General features: G+C 39.8%; 1 protein-coding gene across 1 annotated transcript; it reads left to right on the top strand.

Annotated features, from left to right (window-relative positions):
• Positions 1 to 2,651: 2,651 nt before the first annotated feature.
• On the top strand, positions 2,652 to 17,253 carry sf3b2 (splicing factor 3b, subunit 2). Its single transcript, XM_037682993.1, has 22 exons — positions 2,652 to 2,799; positions 3,219 to 3,265; positions 3,433 to 3,483; positions 4,478 to 4,696; positions 5,484 to 5,519; positions 5,793 to 5,877; positions 6,045 to 6,145; positions 6,393 to 6,501; positions 8,693 to 8,790; positions 8,942 to 9,226; positions 9,306 to 9,431; positions 9,530 to 9,610; positions 10,357 to 10,584; positions 10,657 to 10,806; positions 10,911 to 11,000; positions 12,567 to 12,674; positions 12,797 to 12,904; positions 13,029 to 13,171; positions 13,582 to 13,680; positions 16,060 to 16,159; positions 16,253 to 16,444; positions 16,927 to 17,253. Exons 1-22 carry the CDS (start codon positions 2,670 to 2,672, stop codon positions 16,996 to 16,998), a joined length of 2,658 nt encoding a protein of 885 aa, XP_037538921.1. The 5' UTR covers positions 2,652 to 2,669; the 3' UTR covers positions 16,999 to 17,253.
• The last annotated feature ends 1,816 nt before the right edge of the window (positions 17,254 to 19,069 follow it).

The following is a 19,069-nucleotide window of genomic DNA, read 5'->3' as shown; positions in this document are numbered from 1 at the left end:
GTCTGCTTCGGTTCAGTCCCCCTTATTTAGAAACCGCCCTGCTGCTGCAGTCCCTGCCCTCCGTGAGCCCCCTCCACACTGCGCATGCGCTCTGCCTGTTGGTCCGCAACTCGGTGTACGGAACTATAAGAGTGCCAAAAATCACTACAGATTAAACTGATAATAGTAATCAAATATATGTAAATATGAATAAAGGTTAATTAAGGTTAGAGTAAATAGGGAAATATGAACAAAATTAAACTACTTTTTTGAAAAATTCAATCTTTGTTTGAATTATATTGATTAATCCAAAAAAGTTCAATCTGGTACTCTGGACGTTCAAAGAAAAAAAAAAAAAAAAAACAAAGCAAAAAAAAAAATGTAGAAATGTTTCGTCTCTCATCCGAAAGACTTCCTCAGTCTGAGGTGCTGTATTCAACTCAGTCTCTTAAATAAAATTTAATAAATAAGTAAATACATATTTTTGAATGTCCAGAGGACCAGATTGAACTTGTTTTGGATTTTTCTACCTGGATTATTGAGCATGCATTAGGATATATTGATTACTTATTTTTGATCATCACCTTGATCATGTGAGCAGCTAGCAAACTGGTTGATCCACTACGAAAAGGTGCTATTTATAAGACTGAGCTGAATACAGCACCTCAGACGGAAGCAGTCTTTCATATGAAAGGGGAAACGTTTTTACTTCTTTTGTTTGTTTTGTTTTGTTTTTTGAATGTCCAGAGGACCAGACTTAACGTTTTTTTTTTTAGATTTTTGTACCTGGATCATGCATCAGGAAACTTTTTTTTTTTTTTGCTTTTACTTCCTAAAATTATTCCGTTCTTTTTACTTTGCCCCAAACCAGATGAGCTAAAACAGCACTAAATTATATAAAAAGGTGGTAAAACTTTTCTTTTTTTTTTTTTTACAAAGGGAATTTCATTCAGACACAAGTAGTAGTAGAGGATTAAGAATTTCAATATGCAATAGCAAAGCAGTATACTATAAAGCAAGTTCAACAAAGTAGGACTTTTGTCCCTTAGCCTGGTTTAACACCACCTGAAGCTGTATTCATAGTCTGTGGGAAGTGAAGAAGAATGCTCTTGCTGACGTAGTTGAGAAACATTTTATACTCAACGAGAAACTGCATCAAATTGACTCCTGGAAGCTCCTCCCTGATTGTTTTCTAACAGCCTCGGCTATCTGCTCTACAGCAGAGCAGTTGAAGCAAGCAAAGTAGTTCAACATATGCATTACACAACCCCTCTGAGTTCTGACCAACCACACAGTTGATGTGTAATTCTGCTAGAATTTTTTTCGGATGGGTCTTGCAAACAGAACAAGAGCTCATGTGAGAATAAAATGATGTCATTTCCATCGCGTAACTACTTGTACATCAGCAAGAACAGATTTCTTTACTTCTTGTACTCAAATATATGTATTTTCAAATACAGCTTGTACAAATCTTGTATAAATCTCCACTACGAAGTATTGGGTCCTGCCACAGTGGTTCTGACAATACTTTGTTTACTCTGACTCTTCTATGGTCTCTGTGCGTGTCCACGTGAAAAGAGGCATTCCACATATAATTTTATTCTTTCCCTCTCAATTTACTCCAGTGTATAAAGTTACAGGAAATAATTGTTGTATTTATGGAAAGTGGAGAATATATGGTAAACGTTCCCCTAGTAAAATATAAATATTCCTCACATAATGCAGAAAAATGCTAATTATAAATCTTTAATCGGCTACCTGCTGATGTTGATATCAGGGCAGAAAGATTTTTAATTCCACGAATCAAGATTCTGACACATTCTCAACATGTGCAAATCTCCTCAATGACCAAATCAAATATGCCTTTAAAAAAAAAAAAAGATTAAATAATGTACAGTGACAAATTAATTAAACCTCAAATTAACTGTTTTATGTACATCTCAGTAAATCCCGACCCCCCACATTTTTTTAACAAATAAACAACCTGTTGCACTTTAACCATTTTGATGGTGCTATGTTGCATAATCATTCTTTTGTAAGATTACTGTCCAACCTAGTGTTGCACAGGAAATATGGCTTATTAGTTTTCAAACATATTTTGCTCCTATTTTTCATAGTGAAAATTGTGTTGCTGTTTTTTGTTGTTTGTTTGTTTTTAATTCTTTGTTGTGGCACTTTTATTATTCCATACAGGGGATACTGAAAGTTTGCACAAACGAAATAAAGTTAAAATAATGCATAAATGTGTTAAATGTATTCAGATTTAGGATCCCAAAATAATCCATCATGCTTATTTCAAACAGCTTTTGAACCAACAAAATCATCCATGCACGAACAGAAAGTAACACCACGTACACCAAAAAGGCAGTAGCCGTGATTTAACCAGCAACTTTTTTTTGCTAAGAGGTGACCAATCCCTACACATTCAAGAAACACGGAGAAAATAATGCTTCCTAACAAATAGTTTCCTAAAAACTACTCGAATAGGACATAGCTGGACTGGACCAGTGTCCGACTTTAAACCTTACTGTACAAAACAAAACAAAACAAAAAAACATTTCTCAGTACTGACATCTAGTGGCTAAATTGTGAATCGACAGGTTCCGTTTTCCCCCCACAATGCATTGCATTAATCCAGTTCTCGCGTTGTTTCCGCTGCTGCCGCCGACTTCCATTGAGAAAAATTCAACATGGCGTCCAACGGTGCACCGGGCGCTGAACCTGGCCCTTCCAATTTAGGGAGTGCTATCGCGGCTTTAAACTCATGGAGCAACCCAGAGCTTCAGGCCAAGCTGGCGGAGATGGGAGCACCAAACATGGGTAAGAAAGAAGCCGAGTGAGCTTTGAGAGTAATGGAGTAAGTTAACAATAACTATCCCTGTGCTAACTTTAGCATAGCAAAGCTAGCCCTGTTAAACGCAAGATTCGTTGAAGCTGCTTTAAATGCCTGAAGTGTGTTTACATTTGCATAAGCACTTTATTTGTTTCCTTTCATAATTATTGAGTTCTTATTAAACTCCAGCTGTAGTATTTTATTGGTTGGGTCATTTTAATAAAACAATCTAGCTCAGTTAGCTACTGTCGCTAACTTTAGTTTCTGTTGTCCACATTGTGCTCTTTTCTATTGGCCTTTTTCGTTTCAAATCATTTTTACTTTGATTGTGTTTCATATCACTTCTGGGCTCTTTCCCTGTTGTTACGCCGCTTGTTCTAGTTTTTTTGTTTTTTCTTTAACCCAGGTCCCAGAGATGAGCTCATAGACAGACTGAAGGGCTACATGATGCAGGTAATCACAATTTGTGTCGACTGTTTTACTAATGTTTTATTTTATTTTTTATTTGCATTATTTTTAGTGCTTGATTTTTGCCAAGAAATTTTAGTTTTAGGTCCGTTTACCTGTCGGTGTGTTGAAGTACTAAACTGCAACTTGTCATATTTTTATTTGCTCTGCAGACTGGAATTATCCTCACCAAATCAATTGAGGACAAATCAATGAGCTCTCAGGTAAATTATTCATGATATAGTGACACTGTTTTAAACATACAAGTCTGTGGTTCCTCAGGTCCAAAGTCTGATTCAGTGTACAGCTTAAAGGAGGTGGCTAACTAAAGATAAACAGCCATCCATTGAAACATCTTTTAGGTTACAGATTTTTGTTGGTTGGATTTAATTAGGTATTTTTCCAGTGAAATGTATTAGTTAGCTGTTAATCAGAGTCCTTCTGAGTATACAGGATTATTTTAGGTAGAATTATTTATCACAATGGATCGCTAGGAAGCTACGTGATGGGTTTCTCTTTAGTTCGTTATTTGTTTCAAATGTTTCTGGAGCTGATTGGACTCATTGTGGTAATCGTAAGCTGTAATATCAAACACAGGGCAACAGTCTGAACATTATGTTGCTTTATATTTACCTAATTAAACACAGCACTGATTTAACATTGAAGGTGTGCAGAAAACATCTGATGACTGTCCGTGCTCAGTGGAGTTTTATGGGATAAAATGTTATCGGTTTTCTCTATGAAGTCACTATCATAGTCTTCTTTATTTATTTTACGCCACATCTTTTAGGTAATTAGGAAATGACTCCATAACAAAAGTCAGTTGGCTCTGAACCGTGCAAATGTCATAATAATGTAGTTCTGACGCATGAATATTTTGTAGTTTGCCAGGTTTAAATTGGGCCTCAGACTTTTTCTTACTACTGGAAGTACATCAACACCAAGAGGCAGAACAGGATGAACAGAGAAACCAGTAGATAACGCTACAGATTTATGAGAACTATTGCTATGTGTGTTTAGATATATTCTCAATAATGAAAGTTATAATAAATACAAAATCGATTTTAAAAAAGGAGCAAATATCATCATCATAATGAATATGTACTGTCTGTGAAACCCGTCTGGGCAGCATTGCCTTTGTAAACTTGAGAGCCGGGATGAGTTCTGTGCAAACCCTCGTTCTTTGTATTCTTTCCTCACATTCTTCCTTCCCTTCAGATTCCAGGTATGCCCCCTATACCTCGAATGCCCATGCCACCCATGCCCCCTGGCATCAGTATGCTCCAGCCTATGGGCATGATGCCCCCTGGAGCCCCCCCTCCACCTGGTTTATCCTTGGGCATGGAGCGCGCGCCTCTGCCCCCTCCCGGCCTGTCGCAGGTCGAAGATCATCTGAAGATGGCTCAGCAGAGAGCAGCCATGGTGCTGCAGCAGGAGGTATGGGTCACACAGCAGGAGAACCTCACAGACCGTTCACTTGTTGCACTCAGCTGTACAGAAAGAATCTGAGAGATGGAAGGACCCAGAAATAAATACAACATTTAAAAACGTGCTTAAAAGCTAGAGAATACCAATTAAAATTTTGTTTTGGGGAAGTAAAATCTATATGGCAGTCAAAAGAAATTAATGAATAATTAGACTAATGTAGGGCCGTATGAAAGCCATTTATATTTTTGTTCCATTTCTTATATATATATTTTTTAATTGTCAAAAAAAAGGCACCCCAGCTGGAAAAGCACAGTAAAGAAACTCCTTGATGTGTCGCTACCAGGTCTCTGTGTAAAAACAATAAAACTGTTGTGAATGTGGGCGGCACGATAGAGCTGTCACCTCTCATCGAGAAGGTCGCCGGTTCAAGTCCCGGCCTTTCTGGGTGGAGCATGTTCTCTCTGTGCATGTGTGGGGTTTCCTCCCACAGATCAAAAACATGCATGTTAGGCTGATTGGTAACTCTAAATTGTCTCTAGGTGTGAGTGAGAGAGTGAATGGTTGTTTGTCCCTGTGATGGACTGGAGACCTGTCCAGGGTGTCCCCCGCCTCTCACACAGTGACTGCTGGACATGGGCACCAGTGACCCAGAAAGGAATAAGTGTGGAAACGATGGATGTTGTGAATGTCACCTTCATTCTTTTCAGCACTTCCTGCATCGACTTGACTTTACCTGTACGAGCAGACGGGACAAACTTTTTGATTTGTTGATGTTTGATCATTCTTTCTTTGATAGGGAGATGAAAAAGATCTTCTGGAGCAACAGAAAAGGGTAAAACATTCAATTTTAAATTTAATAGAATGTATTTTTATCGTTTAGGTTATTTAGAAGTTGGGATCTGTGGAAACATTACAAACAATTTATATTTGGCTCTTTGAACAGCCTGTGTCTGGAGGAACAGAGTTTATTCTGACCAGATTAACAATGAATTACAGTTTTCCTGTTGGACGTGCCTCCAGGCTGCATTAGAAGTGCTACAGCTAGCTGCTGCTGTAAATGTAAATAACACAAGCCTTGATTCATGAGTTTCTTTCCCCTCATCAGGCTGCGGTGCTGATGGAGCAGGAGCGGCAGCAGGAGATGGCCAAGATCTCTGCCAGATCTATGCCCACTGTCACCGAAATAAGAGGTTTGTCTCGTTTTGTTAAGTTTTAATTAAAATCTATTCTCGTAAGTTGCTTTGTAAAATAATAGTGGAGCCTTTACAGCTGGACACTGTTTGAGCTTCATCGCCTCAATTAAACTTTCAAAGCTAACGTCACGTCTTAAATTCTCATTTTGCCACATTCCTTCTAGTCTCAGCCTTGGATCCTCGCGGGCCGCTTCCTCCCGGCATCACTTTGTTGCCGCCCCACAAACTGAGGGCGCCGCCTCCACCAGGAGAGGACAACAAGGAGGTAAACACGTGTTTACTCCACGTGGATTATTTTTAAACTTTTTGTCCACACAGCTGGATTAAACAGCCTTTTTGTTTTGCTCCAACAAGATGGTCAAATGTTGTCGTTTTTGTTCAAAAAGCTGGAAATCTCAAAGCGTTTCACCTTGAGTGTACTGATAACCTTTAATAATTTAAAGCCGATACATTGATAGTTCTTTCTTCTCTTTATTAAAGCCTTATTTTTATCTTTGCTCTGTCTTTTCCAGCTCTGGCAGAATGAGGAAATGGGCATCAGCGGTCCCAAGATCCCCCAGGCCCTGGAGAAGATCCTGCAGCTGAAGGAGATCCGACAGGAGCAGCTCACAGACGCTGCAGGTCAGAACAGACACCAGCTGAAACAGGAGCAAGGGTTAAAGAAACAGCAGTTTTAAAAAGTGCTGCTATATTTTTCTGTAGACTTTTCACCTGTATTATTGATGGCTGCTTATAAATTTTGATTTTTCTAATATTTTCATTTTATAATAAAACTCTGATAACAGATTTAACACACAAGTTAAGCTTTTAAACAAGAAAATGAATTCTCATACGACTGTATGGACAAGGAAAGATTAGTTTTTTTTTGTTTGGAGAAACTGTTCAATATTTAATCAGTTGAGTCAAAAGCAGCTGAACTTTTGTTTAGTTTCTTGTAGAGGTTTCGCTTCTTATTTACAGATTCAATGTTGTCATTCGCATCACATGTGGTACATGAGGTGGAACGAAATTGTGCACTCAAGGTCCCAGTTGCACCTAAAAATAGCAAAAATATAAAGTCTAAAGGAAACCGTATAAAAAGATCTAAGATATACGCTAAACAATAATAATATAATGCAATGTGTTATATTAAACAGCAGCCTGAACACGAGTCTGTTGTGAGCAGATGGGTATGAATACAGCAGCTTAAAGGCAAGAAATCAGCAGCATGGATAAAGTGTCAAATCTCTAATTACAGTGGCATTACAATGATTTTTTTAAAATTAGATGTTCGTGAGTCTAACAGCCTCAGGGTAGAAGCTGTTCCTCAGTCTAGTGGTTCTACACTTAATCCTCCTCAACCTCCTTCCTGAGAGGAGCGGGACAAAAAGTGTGTGTGCTGGATGAGTGGGGTCCTTCACGATGCAGGTGGTCCTCTTCCTGCATCTGGAGGTGTAGATGTCTGTGATGGTGGGGAGACTGACTCCAACAGACTTCTGTGCAGCCTTCACCACTCTCTGCAAAGCTTTTCTCTCTCTGGCCGTGCTGCCCCCGTACCAGAAAAATATTTGGTTCAAACATAATACCGTGAAGACTTGAGAATCCTCACCAGTATTTGGTGTGTTTGGGAAGCAGAGAGGTCAAAGTATTGCTTGAGGTGATTACTTTTTGTTAAATTATATTTCTGAACACTTTGTCCAGAAACAAGTTACGGAGAGACACAAAACTCCAATATCTTTGGAAATGAGGACTAAATGTGTACTTTTACTTAATTACTGAATCTGTTACAGGGAGTTAAAGGTTGACCAAAAGAATAAATTAATTCACAAACGGTGGTATTATAACTAGTTACATTAGTCAATTTAAAGCCCAACGTACCTGGAAAAAATACCACTCGCTGCCGTTCATGCCAGAGTTTTAAACTAAAATTATCGTACATTGTGAAAAGAGACGCTTTAATCAAACCTTGAAAATAATGGTACATGCAACGTTGCGCAATACGTCTCACACGATCTGTTAGCGCTCACAATGTGTGTCATCGATGACACTTGGCTACTACCACATCAAATTTTAGCTCGATATGTGTCAAACGTCAAATATGAGTCGTATGTGACGTGTCAAATATGAGTTTTAGCCATGTTTGTTTGGCAACCGTGCAAGAGTGGCCATCTTGAATGGGGTCAACTCCAAAAGATAATCATTTCTAGTAAAGTTCATGCTCAATAATCCAGGTAAAAAAAAATCCAACAAAGTTCAGTCAGGTCATCTGGCTCATTTGTTTTTTTGTTGAGACGTTTTGTGTTTTATCCAAAGGACTTCATCAGTCCGAGGAGCCACAACAAACTCAGTCCCACAAGCAGCACACTCACATAGTGGACCAACCAGTTTGATGGTGATAAGCCTTCTGAGGCTATGGCTGCCTCAGAGGAGTTGATGGGCCAGAGACCATCTTATCCTCAGCAAACTGGTTGGCCCACTATGTGAGTGTGCCGCTTGTAGGATTGAGTTTGTTGTGGCCCCTTGGACTGATGAAGTCCTTTGGATGAAGGACGAAATGTTTCAACAAAAATAACAACAACAAAAAATTAACCGTCCAGATGACCTGACTGAACTTTGTTGGATAGTCGGTTGTAGTTTTACATCCAATGATCCTGTTCGAATCAGTCCATGGCTGACCTCAAAAAGTCAGATCCGAACACACGCCCTTGCGGAATGTTTCTGTACTGTGATGTAAGGAAATATAAAGTTCAGTAATAATTTAATTAGGATTTCATTACTTATTGGAATTATTTAAATATTGAACTTCCGTTATTACCTTTGACGTTTCTTTCAGAATATGATGATGACGAGGGAGCAGAGATGGATGAGAACAATGCCTCTGGACTGCTCATGTCTGAGAATGAGGACGACGGGCAGTTATCGAAGAAAGATGTAAGTACTAACATCACAAGGCACAACTAGACACAACCTTTGTGATCCTGTCTGTTTAAATCAAATTTTATTGCCTTAGCTGTGAATGTGCCCGAGTTTTTCACTTGTTAAAAGTCCCTTTTTGATTTTATGGACCAATTCTGTCCTTCAGAAAAACCGCCGACGCAGGAACCGCAAGAAGAAAAGCAAGAAGAAGCGAGCGCAGGAGAAGAAGGAGCAGGCTGAGCAGCAGCAGCAGCAACAACAACAGCAGCCGAAGAAGAAGAAGGATGCCAGTGACAAGGAGAAGGACAAAGATAAAGACAAAGATAAAGACAAAGATAAAGATAAAGACAAAGGGAAGGAGCCTGATGTGGAGATCGAATACGTCACAGAAGAACCAGAGATTTACGACCCCAACTTCATCTTTTTCAAGAGGATTTTTGAGGCTTTTAAGGTGACTAGAGTTTTTTTATATATATATTGGTGTATTTTAACGTTTCACTTTCATTGACATCACTCTTCCTCTTCTCTAGCTGACTGATGATGTGAAGAAAGAGAAGGACAAGGAGCCAGAGAAGGCTGAGAAACAGGAGATGCTGGGAGTTCTGCGGAAAAAAGGATTTGAATTGGAGCGAAAAGACAGCGATGACAGCGATGACGTACAAATAGTTTATTTATTTATTTATTTATTTTTTTTTAATTAAGCATAATTAAATCTGGTTTGTTGAACATCTAAAGCGTTTTTTTTCACTCACAGGAAATCAAACAAGATGTACCTAAACTGTCCAAGAAGAAGCTGAGGAGGATGAACAGGCTCACTGTGGCTGAACTCAAGCAGGTAAACCAAGATTCATTTGTCCTTTAATAAATATTGTTTATGTTTAAGTGCTTGAGTTTATGCTTGAGTTTATTCATTTAAAGAAGTTTTCATGGAGAGGCTCAATCACTTTTATTGGCTAATTACATTTTCAAACTTTTTTTTTACAGGTCTGACCCTATTTCTCTTTAAGAATCATATTTAGAGGCAAGCTTTTATAATTTTTGTTAATTCAGGGTCTAAACTGCATACAGTGGCCCCTCGCTACGTCACGGTTCGTTTTTCATGGACTCATGCTATTGACCATAACTGATTAATATTAGCAATAAAAGGGTAAAACAGACAAGCAGGTAAAAACTTTTTATAGGTGCTGTAAATCTTTAAAAAGTCATAAGGTTTCCCTCAAAGTCTGAACTTAAATTTTTTTCAAGTAGTTTATTTTTTCCTCTTCTATCTAGCATTTCTTAGTGGATCCTTTTTTATTTTGCACCCCATTTGTAGCCATTTAAAGGAGCAATATTGTCTCAGTAAAACGTAAAATAACAGATATTTTGGTAAAGACGTCTGTTTTATTGCAAAGAAGTTAGCATGTATTAGCATTTTGTTTGGTTAGGCACCAGTCAAGATGTCTATTCTGGTGTCCAGTCAGCTGTTAAAAGCTTTTCACATAAAATATGTTGAGTTCACAGATTATGGGAAAAAATGGCCACCAGTGTATCTCTGGTCACAAATGTTCCACCTTTCTTCTTTTCCTGACTCTCCTCCAGCTCGTGGCTCGTCCAGATGTAGTGGAGATGCACGATGTGACGGCTCAGGAGCCCAAGCTGCTGGTCCACCTAAAGGCCACCAGAAACACCGTGCCGGTACCGCGCCACTGGTGCTTCAAACGGAAGTACCTGCAGGGCAAGAGAGGTATCGAGAAACCTCCATTTGAGCTGCCAGAGTTCATCAGGAGGACGGGAATCCAGGAGATGAGGGAGGCGCTGCAGGAGAAGGTGGGAGTCGCTTTCGATCATGGCGAGAAGTCCCAGCGCAGTTCGTGAACTGTTGTTTCTGTCTGCATGCAGGAAGACGCCAAAACAATGAAAACCAAAATGAGAGAGAAGGTTCGCCCCAAGATGGGGAAGATCGACATCGACTACCAGAAGCTCCACGACGCTTTCTTCAAATGGCAGATCAAACCTAAACTCACCATCCACGGAGACCTTTACTACGAGGTACAACAGCCACGTTTCTCTGAAGAAGCAGGCGATGATTCAAACTAACCGTTTTCTCCGTGGGCGGCGCAGTTTAATAACCTGCGTTTGTGTTTATATTGAAGGGTAAAGAGTTTGAAACCCGTCTGAAAGAGAAGAAGCCAGGAGATCTCTCTGATGAGCTGCGAATCGCTCTGGGGATGCCAGTGGGACCAGTAAGCTCCAAAACACAAATTCATAAGCACCAAGTTGGCTTAGCTTTAAAATAAAGAGCAATTTACACAAAAAAATCCAGGGCTGCTCATTTTAAACTAAAACACTTATCAAGTTGGTGTAATTAGATTTTTATTCAAAACAACAAATATATATTTAATTTGTGAAACTGTAGCGGAGACGTGTTGGGATTTGTTGACACCAGGGGTGTCCAAACTTGTGTCCCTTGGAGTGTTGTTGTGCAGCTCACAACAACAAATTAAAGATGGTATCACTTTGTCCAACCGGCTTAGGTTGATGCAGATGAAGACTTTCTGCAAATTTAAAGTGGATACTTTTTTCTCGATTTAATTTTTAGGTTTAACAGCAAAACGGATGAAAAAAATCTTATTATGGTAATATATATTACGTACAATTGAAAACATAGACTATAATTAATTGTTTTTTCCTCCCATTTCGTGGTTCAAAGCACCACAAACCTTTACTGACTTCTACCAAAACTACACTTCTAGATAATCAGTCATAAAATGTTGCTAAAATCAAGTGTTTTTAAAGAAACAATATGGAGTTGATTAAATAGTTGATAGACATTTGTAGATTTTTAAAGGAATATAAAGTGTTAAAGTACATGTTTATCGATTTTATTAGTGTGAATCTGTTGTAGAGACTGGCAGCTGTACGATTCTCAGTACTTTGATCACATTTTTCTGTCATCCATGCTCTAAAATTTATGTTTTATTTGTTTTATCTCTGTATGTTAGACTTTAGTTTCTGAAGTTGGACCCAAATGAACTTTGTAGGCACAAGAGAACAAAAAGAAATGCACCAAACAAATTAAGTAATAAGAAAAAAGTGTGTGTATGTGCGTGCATGTAAAATTAGTAAACCTTTCTCTTTCTAAAGTGTAGTTTACGTTAGAGGTGCAATGATTGCAGTTTTCTGGCCGATCACCAATTTCTAAAAAGCCTGACCTGTCAACTCTGATTTTCTTTTCTAAGCGACACGGTCAGGTGTTATAAGGTCAAAATGCACCTTCAATTTTCCATATTATTTTATTGAAAAACATACCCTTGAACAATATCCTAGAAATACAAACTTGTTTTAACTGGCCATGAGGTAGTGCTCTGAAATATAAATGAAGTTTAGACAGTTGTTGTTAAAACTTAAATAAAAAAAAATCTGTAAAACCGGTTTCTCATGCAAGTATCGGCCGATTTCCCAAAATTAAGGAAATGGGGCCGATAAATCGTCCGGCTGATTTATGGGTGCACCCCTAGTTTACCTTGTTATTGAGAGATTAGGGAATTTAAAGAAAATCACCAAAATGTGCAGGTTTTTTTTTTTTCGCTCACAAGTTCTTTCATTTTGACAGTTTTGATCTGTTAGAAAATGTTTGGACACCCCTGGTTTCCATCAACGTGCGAACAGGAACACGCTTCAGTGATGGCCGCTGTAAATACACGTAGAGCAGATTTAGACGTGCGACGTTCAGAGAATCAGCTCTGCATACATTAGTCATTTTGTTGTTTGTGGAGCAAACAGTCACGTTTACTTGCTGTCTGTTTTAGAACGCCCACAAGGTGCCCCCTCCCTGGTTGATAGCCATGCAGAGGTACGGCCCCCCTCCCTCCTATCCCAACCTCAAGATCCCTGGACTGAACTCCCCCATCCCAGAGGTAACAACAGGCTGCAGATTAAAATCGACTCATAAACCTGAATATTCCCATCAAACACTACATGATGAAGTGACGGTGCCTGTGTGGTGATTCTTCCGTCCTGCTGTGGTTCTGTTCAACAGAACTGTACGTTTGGTTACCACGCCGGAGGCTGGGGGAAGCCGCCTGTCGATGAGATGGGCAAACCGCTTTACGGTGACGTGTTTGGAACAAATGCAACCGACTTCCAGGTCAGAACTTCTTCACCTCCTTGTCATCTGTTTCTTACATTTCTTTCTTTCTTTCCCTTTTAATTTGTCGTTCTCTTCGCGGTTTCTAATTGGCTGACGTGTAAGTGTGGCTTTCTGCGTCCAGTCCAAAGCAGAGGAGGAGGAGGTGGACCACACTCCGTGGGGTGAGCTGGAGCCTTCAGATGAAGAATCCTCAGAGGAAGAGGAGGAGGAGGAGAGCGACGAAGAGAAGCCAGATGAAACTGGATTCTTCACACCAGCAGACAGGTTAATATGAATTATCATCAGGACTTGCATGAAGATGGAAATCAAAAATATGTTAATCTTCTTGTGAAGCAGCTGTGAAATAAGAAGCCAGGTTTCTGTTGTTGTCGTTAGTGCAAACACACACACACACACATAGATTTGGCTTAATGAACAAAGTTATTATAAAATCCACTGACCTGGAACATGCTGATTTAACTGGGTAAATAATTTTACTTGATGAGGTGTTTAACTTGTAATTATCTTGTAGTGCAGTGTTTGACTGTAGGGCCCAGGTTATAGTCTGTTTGTGTTTAAACAGTTGAGTTCAGCTCGTCATTAGTCCCAGTTTATCTTTTTCCTTTCTTGATCCAAGCATGAACAAACGCACAATAATCTGATCTTTCTGACATGTCGTCTTCTGCGTGTTTCAGTGGTCTTATCACCCCCGGAGGCTACTCGACGGTGCCGACCGGCATGGAGACGCCAGAGATCGAGCTCAGGAAGAAGAAGATCGAGGAGGCCATGGATGGGTGAGTACAACTCGCTCTGTACTCTCGCATCTTTGCTGCTACTTTAATTTTCTTCAAGCTTTGATTCACTTGATTTCATGAAGGCAGAGCAATGCAAAATTGATTAATGCCTATAATTCCTTGAAGGAACGGGCGTTACCCGCCACCCTTCATGCCAATGTGCCACTAAGCTCATTTGATGTTGAGAAAGCAGCATATTGTTTGTCAAAGCTTGGAAATGGTGCGTGCGAAATCTTACGATTAGCATGTGTTGGTAATGACTCTGATACACCACAACAAAATGTATTTTATCATGTATTGTTTATAGATGAAACACTTACATAAAACAATGAAAAATTGAAGCTATTATGGCTTTAATGCATTATGTAATGGAGCTATTTTACATTTGATGAATCTATAATCTCTTATAAATACGGTCAGTTCTATAATTGACTCAACCATGAACTGCCTTTATGTCCAGTTTGTCTAAAAAGGACGAAAACATCAGTGTCATTTTTAACTTAATAGAAGAAAACCATTGAATTAGTTTATGGTGTTTGGCAGTCAGAAACAGCCTTGTTAAAATATTACTGGATAAGTAATCAGCAGGATTTGTTTGACCATTTAAGATCTATGTATGGCTTTAATATCTACTGGACTACATGGTCTGTGCTACCCAAGTTTCGTCATTTGGACCCATCTGTGATGGTTCAAATGCAGCCAAGAATTTTGTGTCAGAACCTCATTAACACTGTATCAACGAAGCACAGACGTTGATATAACTCCTACTGAGAAGACGACACACAAAGATTCATTTCAATTCAGTTTATTTCTATAGCGCCAAGTCACAACAGAAGTCGTCTCAGGGCACTGAACAGAAACATTCATATAAAAATAACATTATTTATCTGAGGAGCAGACTGCTTTGAATTTAACTCCATCGCAGAACTCTCGTCTTGAGCAAGCATGAAGGCGACAGCAGGAAGGAAAAACTCTCTCATGAGGAAGAAACTTTTAGCAGAACCAGGCTCAGGACAAGCGGCTATCTGCTTCGACCGGCTGGGTTCCGAGACAAACAGTACAACTACAAGCAGAAGAAGAACTTGTTTTGAGGATATATTTTGTGACGAGAATCACTGTTCCTGTTCAGCACACGAATCACATCAGAGTCTTGGTAACATTTGACAGATCGCTGTATTATCGCCACCTACTGGACCGGAGTGTAACTTTAAACTCAGGAGGTGAGTGTAGGAAACGGATGATCCAGGAATACACAGTAGTCCCTCGATTGTGGCAGGGGTTACGTTCCAGACACCCCCCCCCCCCCCCCGCCCGCAATAAGTGAAAACCCTTCCCACACGCTTGCAATGTTCTAAACTCTTAAACCTACGTCATTTTAACAACATACGTACAGTGCTGTATATGTAGCTACTAAATTTTACCTACCAGCTCTGCAGAACAGGAGCGGTTCTCAGTTCTTGTCCGACTCTGTTCCATTTCTGCAGAACTACCCTGCAGCAACGATGCCCACAATCAATGTTCTAAACTCTTCAGTCTACTAATTTTAACAACATGCATGTACGCAGCCACTAAATTTTACTTGTCAGGCTCAACAGGAGCGGCTCGGTTCCACTCGGACTTGGTTCGGTTTCTGCAGATCTACCCTTCTGGTTCTGGTCGGCTCTCTGCCTCTGGGTAATGGTGGTGGGCTCCGGACCTTCGGCGTTGCGCGTTCCCGCTCAGAAGTCCTTGTGGGCATGCTACCAGCTCTCAAGATTCACCGATGGGTCTGTAGGTCCGGTTTTGCTCCGGTTCTGCTCCGGTTTGGTGCGTTCCGTGCAGCATCCGCTGGGCACCGAAGTTGCTGAAATAAGCACCAAACTTTTTCCGATCAGATCAAAACTTGCCCTCTAGTATTTCAGCAGAAGGAAACAGGACTTCTAGGCGGGGCACTGTTGGCTTCTGGGAAATGCAGTCATTGTGAGTGGTGATACAGTGTAGGCTTATTGAGAGAAAACTACTCCATGGCGGCGCCTGTCCAAAGTATTTTTTTTTTTGTTAACTTTTACTGTACAGTATCCAGTACTGTCTCAGTCATGTGAGTAATGTTAACAATCGTGTCCTGTGTTTTTTTTTTTTTTTTTTTTTCTCGTGTTCAATCTTACTTTGAAAAACGGCGATGGAGCGAGTCCGCAAAAGTCGAACCGCGAAGTAGCCGGTAGTCAGAAAATGAGCACATGCATGTTAGAAAAGTACTGGTGTCTTTGTGTGCACGAGGGGAAGCCTTGTTGAAGCTGTTAAGAGATTTTTCTCTAAAAAGAAAAATTTGCATAAAAATATAAATCATAATATAAAAGCAAACATTCTTGTTTTTTTATTCATGTTCTTTGTTTATCTTAGGAACGAAACGCCACAACTTTTCACTGTACTGCCAGAGAGACGAGCTGGCACCATAGGAGGGGCCATGATGGGCTCGACCCACATCTACGACGTGTCGGGGGTAAGACGGGGCAATAAGTTTCTGATTCTGCGACTCACTCATCTTGAATCCACCTCTGGTATCCTTATATGGTCTTTTATCTCCTTTCTCCAGGCAATGGTAAGTCGTAAGACCGGTGGGGGGCAGGAGTCCCAGGGAGTGGAGGTGGCCCTGGCCCCCGAGGAGCTGGAGCTTGATCCGATGGCCATGACGCAGAAGTACGAGGAGCACGTCAGAGAGCAGCAGGCCCAGGTGGAGAAGGAGGACTTCAGTGACATGGTGGCCGAGCACGCTGCCAAACAGAAGGTACTCGCCTGATTTTATCACCTGGATGGGTATATTTTGCTCCTTTTAGCATTTAGCTAATGTGTTGCTCCTTTTTAGCTTTTAGCTAGTGTTTTGCTTCTTGAACATTTTATAAAAGCCATTCAGTTTTCTGTTTAAATATAGGAATTAATCAAATCAATTGAGATGATCCATTTTAAAGTAATAAAGGTTTATTTCCCCACTCTGGGCCCATGAGCAAGGCCCTTAACCCCCACCATGTGCTCCCTAAAAAACAGGTCTCTCTTGCAAAATGAGTTCTCGTGGCTCAATGAGACTAACCTGGATAAATAAATTTTTGAGGCCCCACGTTACAATCGATCTGTCCTGTAATGGAAAAAACAAAAACGTACAAGCTGAAGAAAAGCAGGAAATTAATTATTTGTGTTTCCCCTCGTAGCGGTGCTAATTAAATATTAATAGCTGTCCACTTCCACTCTGTCTGTTTCTTTGTTACCGAACAGCAAAAGAAGAGGAAGGCCCAGCCACAGGACACACGAGGCAGCGCCAAGAAATACAAAGAGTTCAAGTTCTAGTGAAATACAGAGGTGCAGCGCTGCGACGGAGCCGGTCCAGGAAGTGAAGGAGAACGAGACGTGCTCAGGTTTCTGCTTCAGGACGCAGTCTTCAACACCCGTCACCTGTTAGCTCAGTAAACAGTGAATACAGGCTCTTTGTCTTGGTATATATTTCAACAATGTCGGCAGGCTGGATCTATGTAAATGGTGTCATATGATGAGAATGGCATTTCCTCTGTTTAACTCGTACTTTTAAGGTCTTTGCTATTTTTTCACCCTTTTTTTTTGTTTGTTTTTTGTAAATAAATATGATTAAACGTCCACTGCTGTCTTGTCCTAACATTACTCTGTTGTTTGGCTCGTTGGAAAAGGACTGCAGGCTGAGAGAGATGACGTGCTCTTGGTTCAAATGCAGCATTGGAGTCGGCTGATCAGTTTCGGCCACACGCAACCTTCGGCTGCTGCTCCTTATTACCGGTACTAAAGTGCTAAGGGCTTTGTTACAACACAGACCGCTTGTGTAACCCTCCTGTCGTGTTTTTAAAAAGCGGGGTAGTGATTGCTTGTTTGAAATTGAGTTCTGATGAGAACTGGTCACATAAAAGCAGACATTAGCAAAGTTTTACTTAAAAATAAAATCTGAAGGCTTGAACCAAGACCACTCCTATATCTAAATGTTTCCTACCTGTGAGCAAGCAGGATATAGATGTACATTTAATGATTATTGTGAGTTCCATTCATATTTATCCTGTGGTTTATGATATTTTACGAAGACAAATTTGATAGTTAATGGTAAATTCTTAAAAACAGATCACTTAACACTCGAGTTTAAGTTGGAGATGACTCCGCTACAACTACACTGAAATTTAGCTCAATAACTAAAACTGACTTGGATTTAGTTTTTTTTTTTAAGTTTCAAATCCAGTGATGTATTAAATATTTTGCTAGCATGACAGACAAAAAAATTAATAAAATATCGGCCTTTTGCCTTCTCAGGCAGACATTAATTAAACCGGCATTAGATGTTTTTAAACTAAATGTCAGTTTAGTATAAGATTTCAAACAATCATGATGGGTGCCTACATGAGTTTTGTTAGCAACAGCTAACATAAACATGCATAGCATTATAAAAAATTTGCTATAGCTATGTTAAGATTTTTATAAGCTAAGTTTAGCATATTGAAAAAGTACCCATGATAAATTAAGATTAATAAAAGCATATATAGCTAAGTAGCATTATAAATAGTTACAAATAACTAACAAAAAAGGTTAAATTGTTCTCTGGACCAGTTTCTTTTTGGGAGAAACATTTCGTCTTTTAGCCGAAAGCGGTATCAGTCTGAGGCCTGCTAACCCAGATCTGTTTCACAAATATATAATGTATAATAATTAATTGCCTCAGCGGACGTGCGCGGATGATGATCCAATTTGGATCACCAGCCGCGCGTGTCCAGTTGACCGCGCGTCAACTGGCTGATTGAAAGAAGTAAAAAAAAAAAAAAAGTTCAGTTACGCTTCAGATACTGCCAGCGATCCATCCAAGCCCAACTGGACTCAGCCGCTGCGTCAGAGGACGCGTGCAGCCGACGACTCAAATTGGATCATCAGCCGCGCGCATCCGCAAACGGTTATCATAATATAATAACTATAATAATCCGCTGACTCTTGTTAATAAACAAGAAATCTTATATCTTCCTTTCTTTGAAATACATCTTTAAAAGTCATGTCAAAATTATTTGCTTACAAAAGCGTTAAAAGCTTAATTTAAAATAATTATTGTGTTCGGGCCTGTAATCAGTTAATTGTTCGGTTTCGGTTCAGGCTGGGTCTGATTTTTTAGGCCCGAATGCATCTATTGTATTTAAAGCCAGCCCTCTATGGAATAAGAAACTAGCTTTACACATGCAAAAAACATTTGATTGTTATGCATGATTGATTAGGATGGTCCTTTTTTTTCATGTGTAAAGTAGGGATGCACTATCGGCATGCATCGGTATCGACCGATATTAGCAATAAAGTTAAATATCGGACATTGACCGTTCCATCAAAATAACTCGCCGACATTACAGGTGCTCTTTATGTTTCTGTT

This window comes from Nematolebias whitei, chromosome 1 (assembly GCF_014905685.2).
Source record: "Nematolebias whitei isolate Nwh7 chromosome 1, NemWhi1, whole genome shotgun sequence".
Classification (NCBI taxonomy): Eukaryota; Metazoa; Chordata; class Actinopteri; order Cyprinodontiformes; family Rivulidae; genus Nematolebias; species Nematolebias whitei.
The sequence above is the reverse complement of the archived record's forward strand: the minus strand, read 5'-3'. Positions and strand labels throughout refer to the sequence as shown.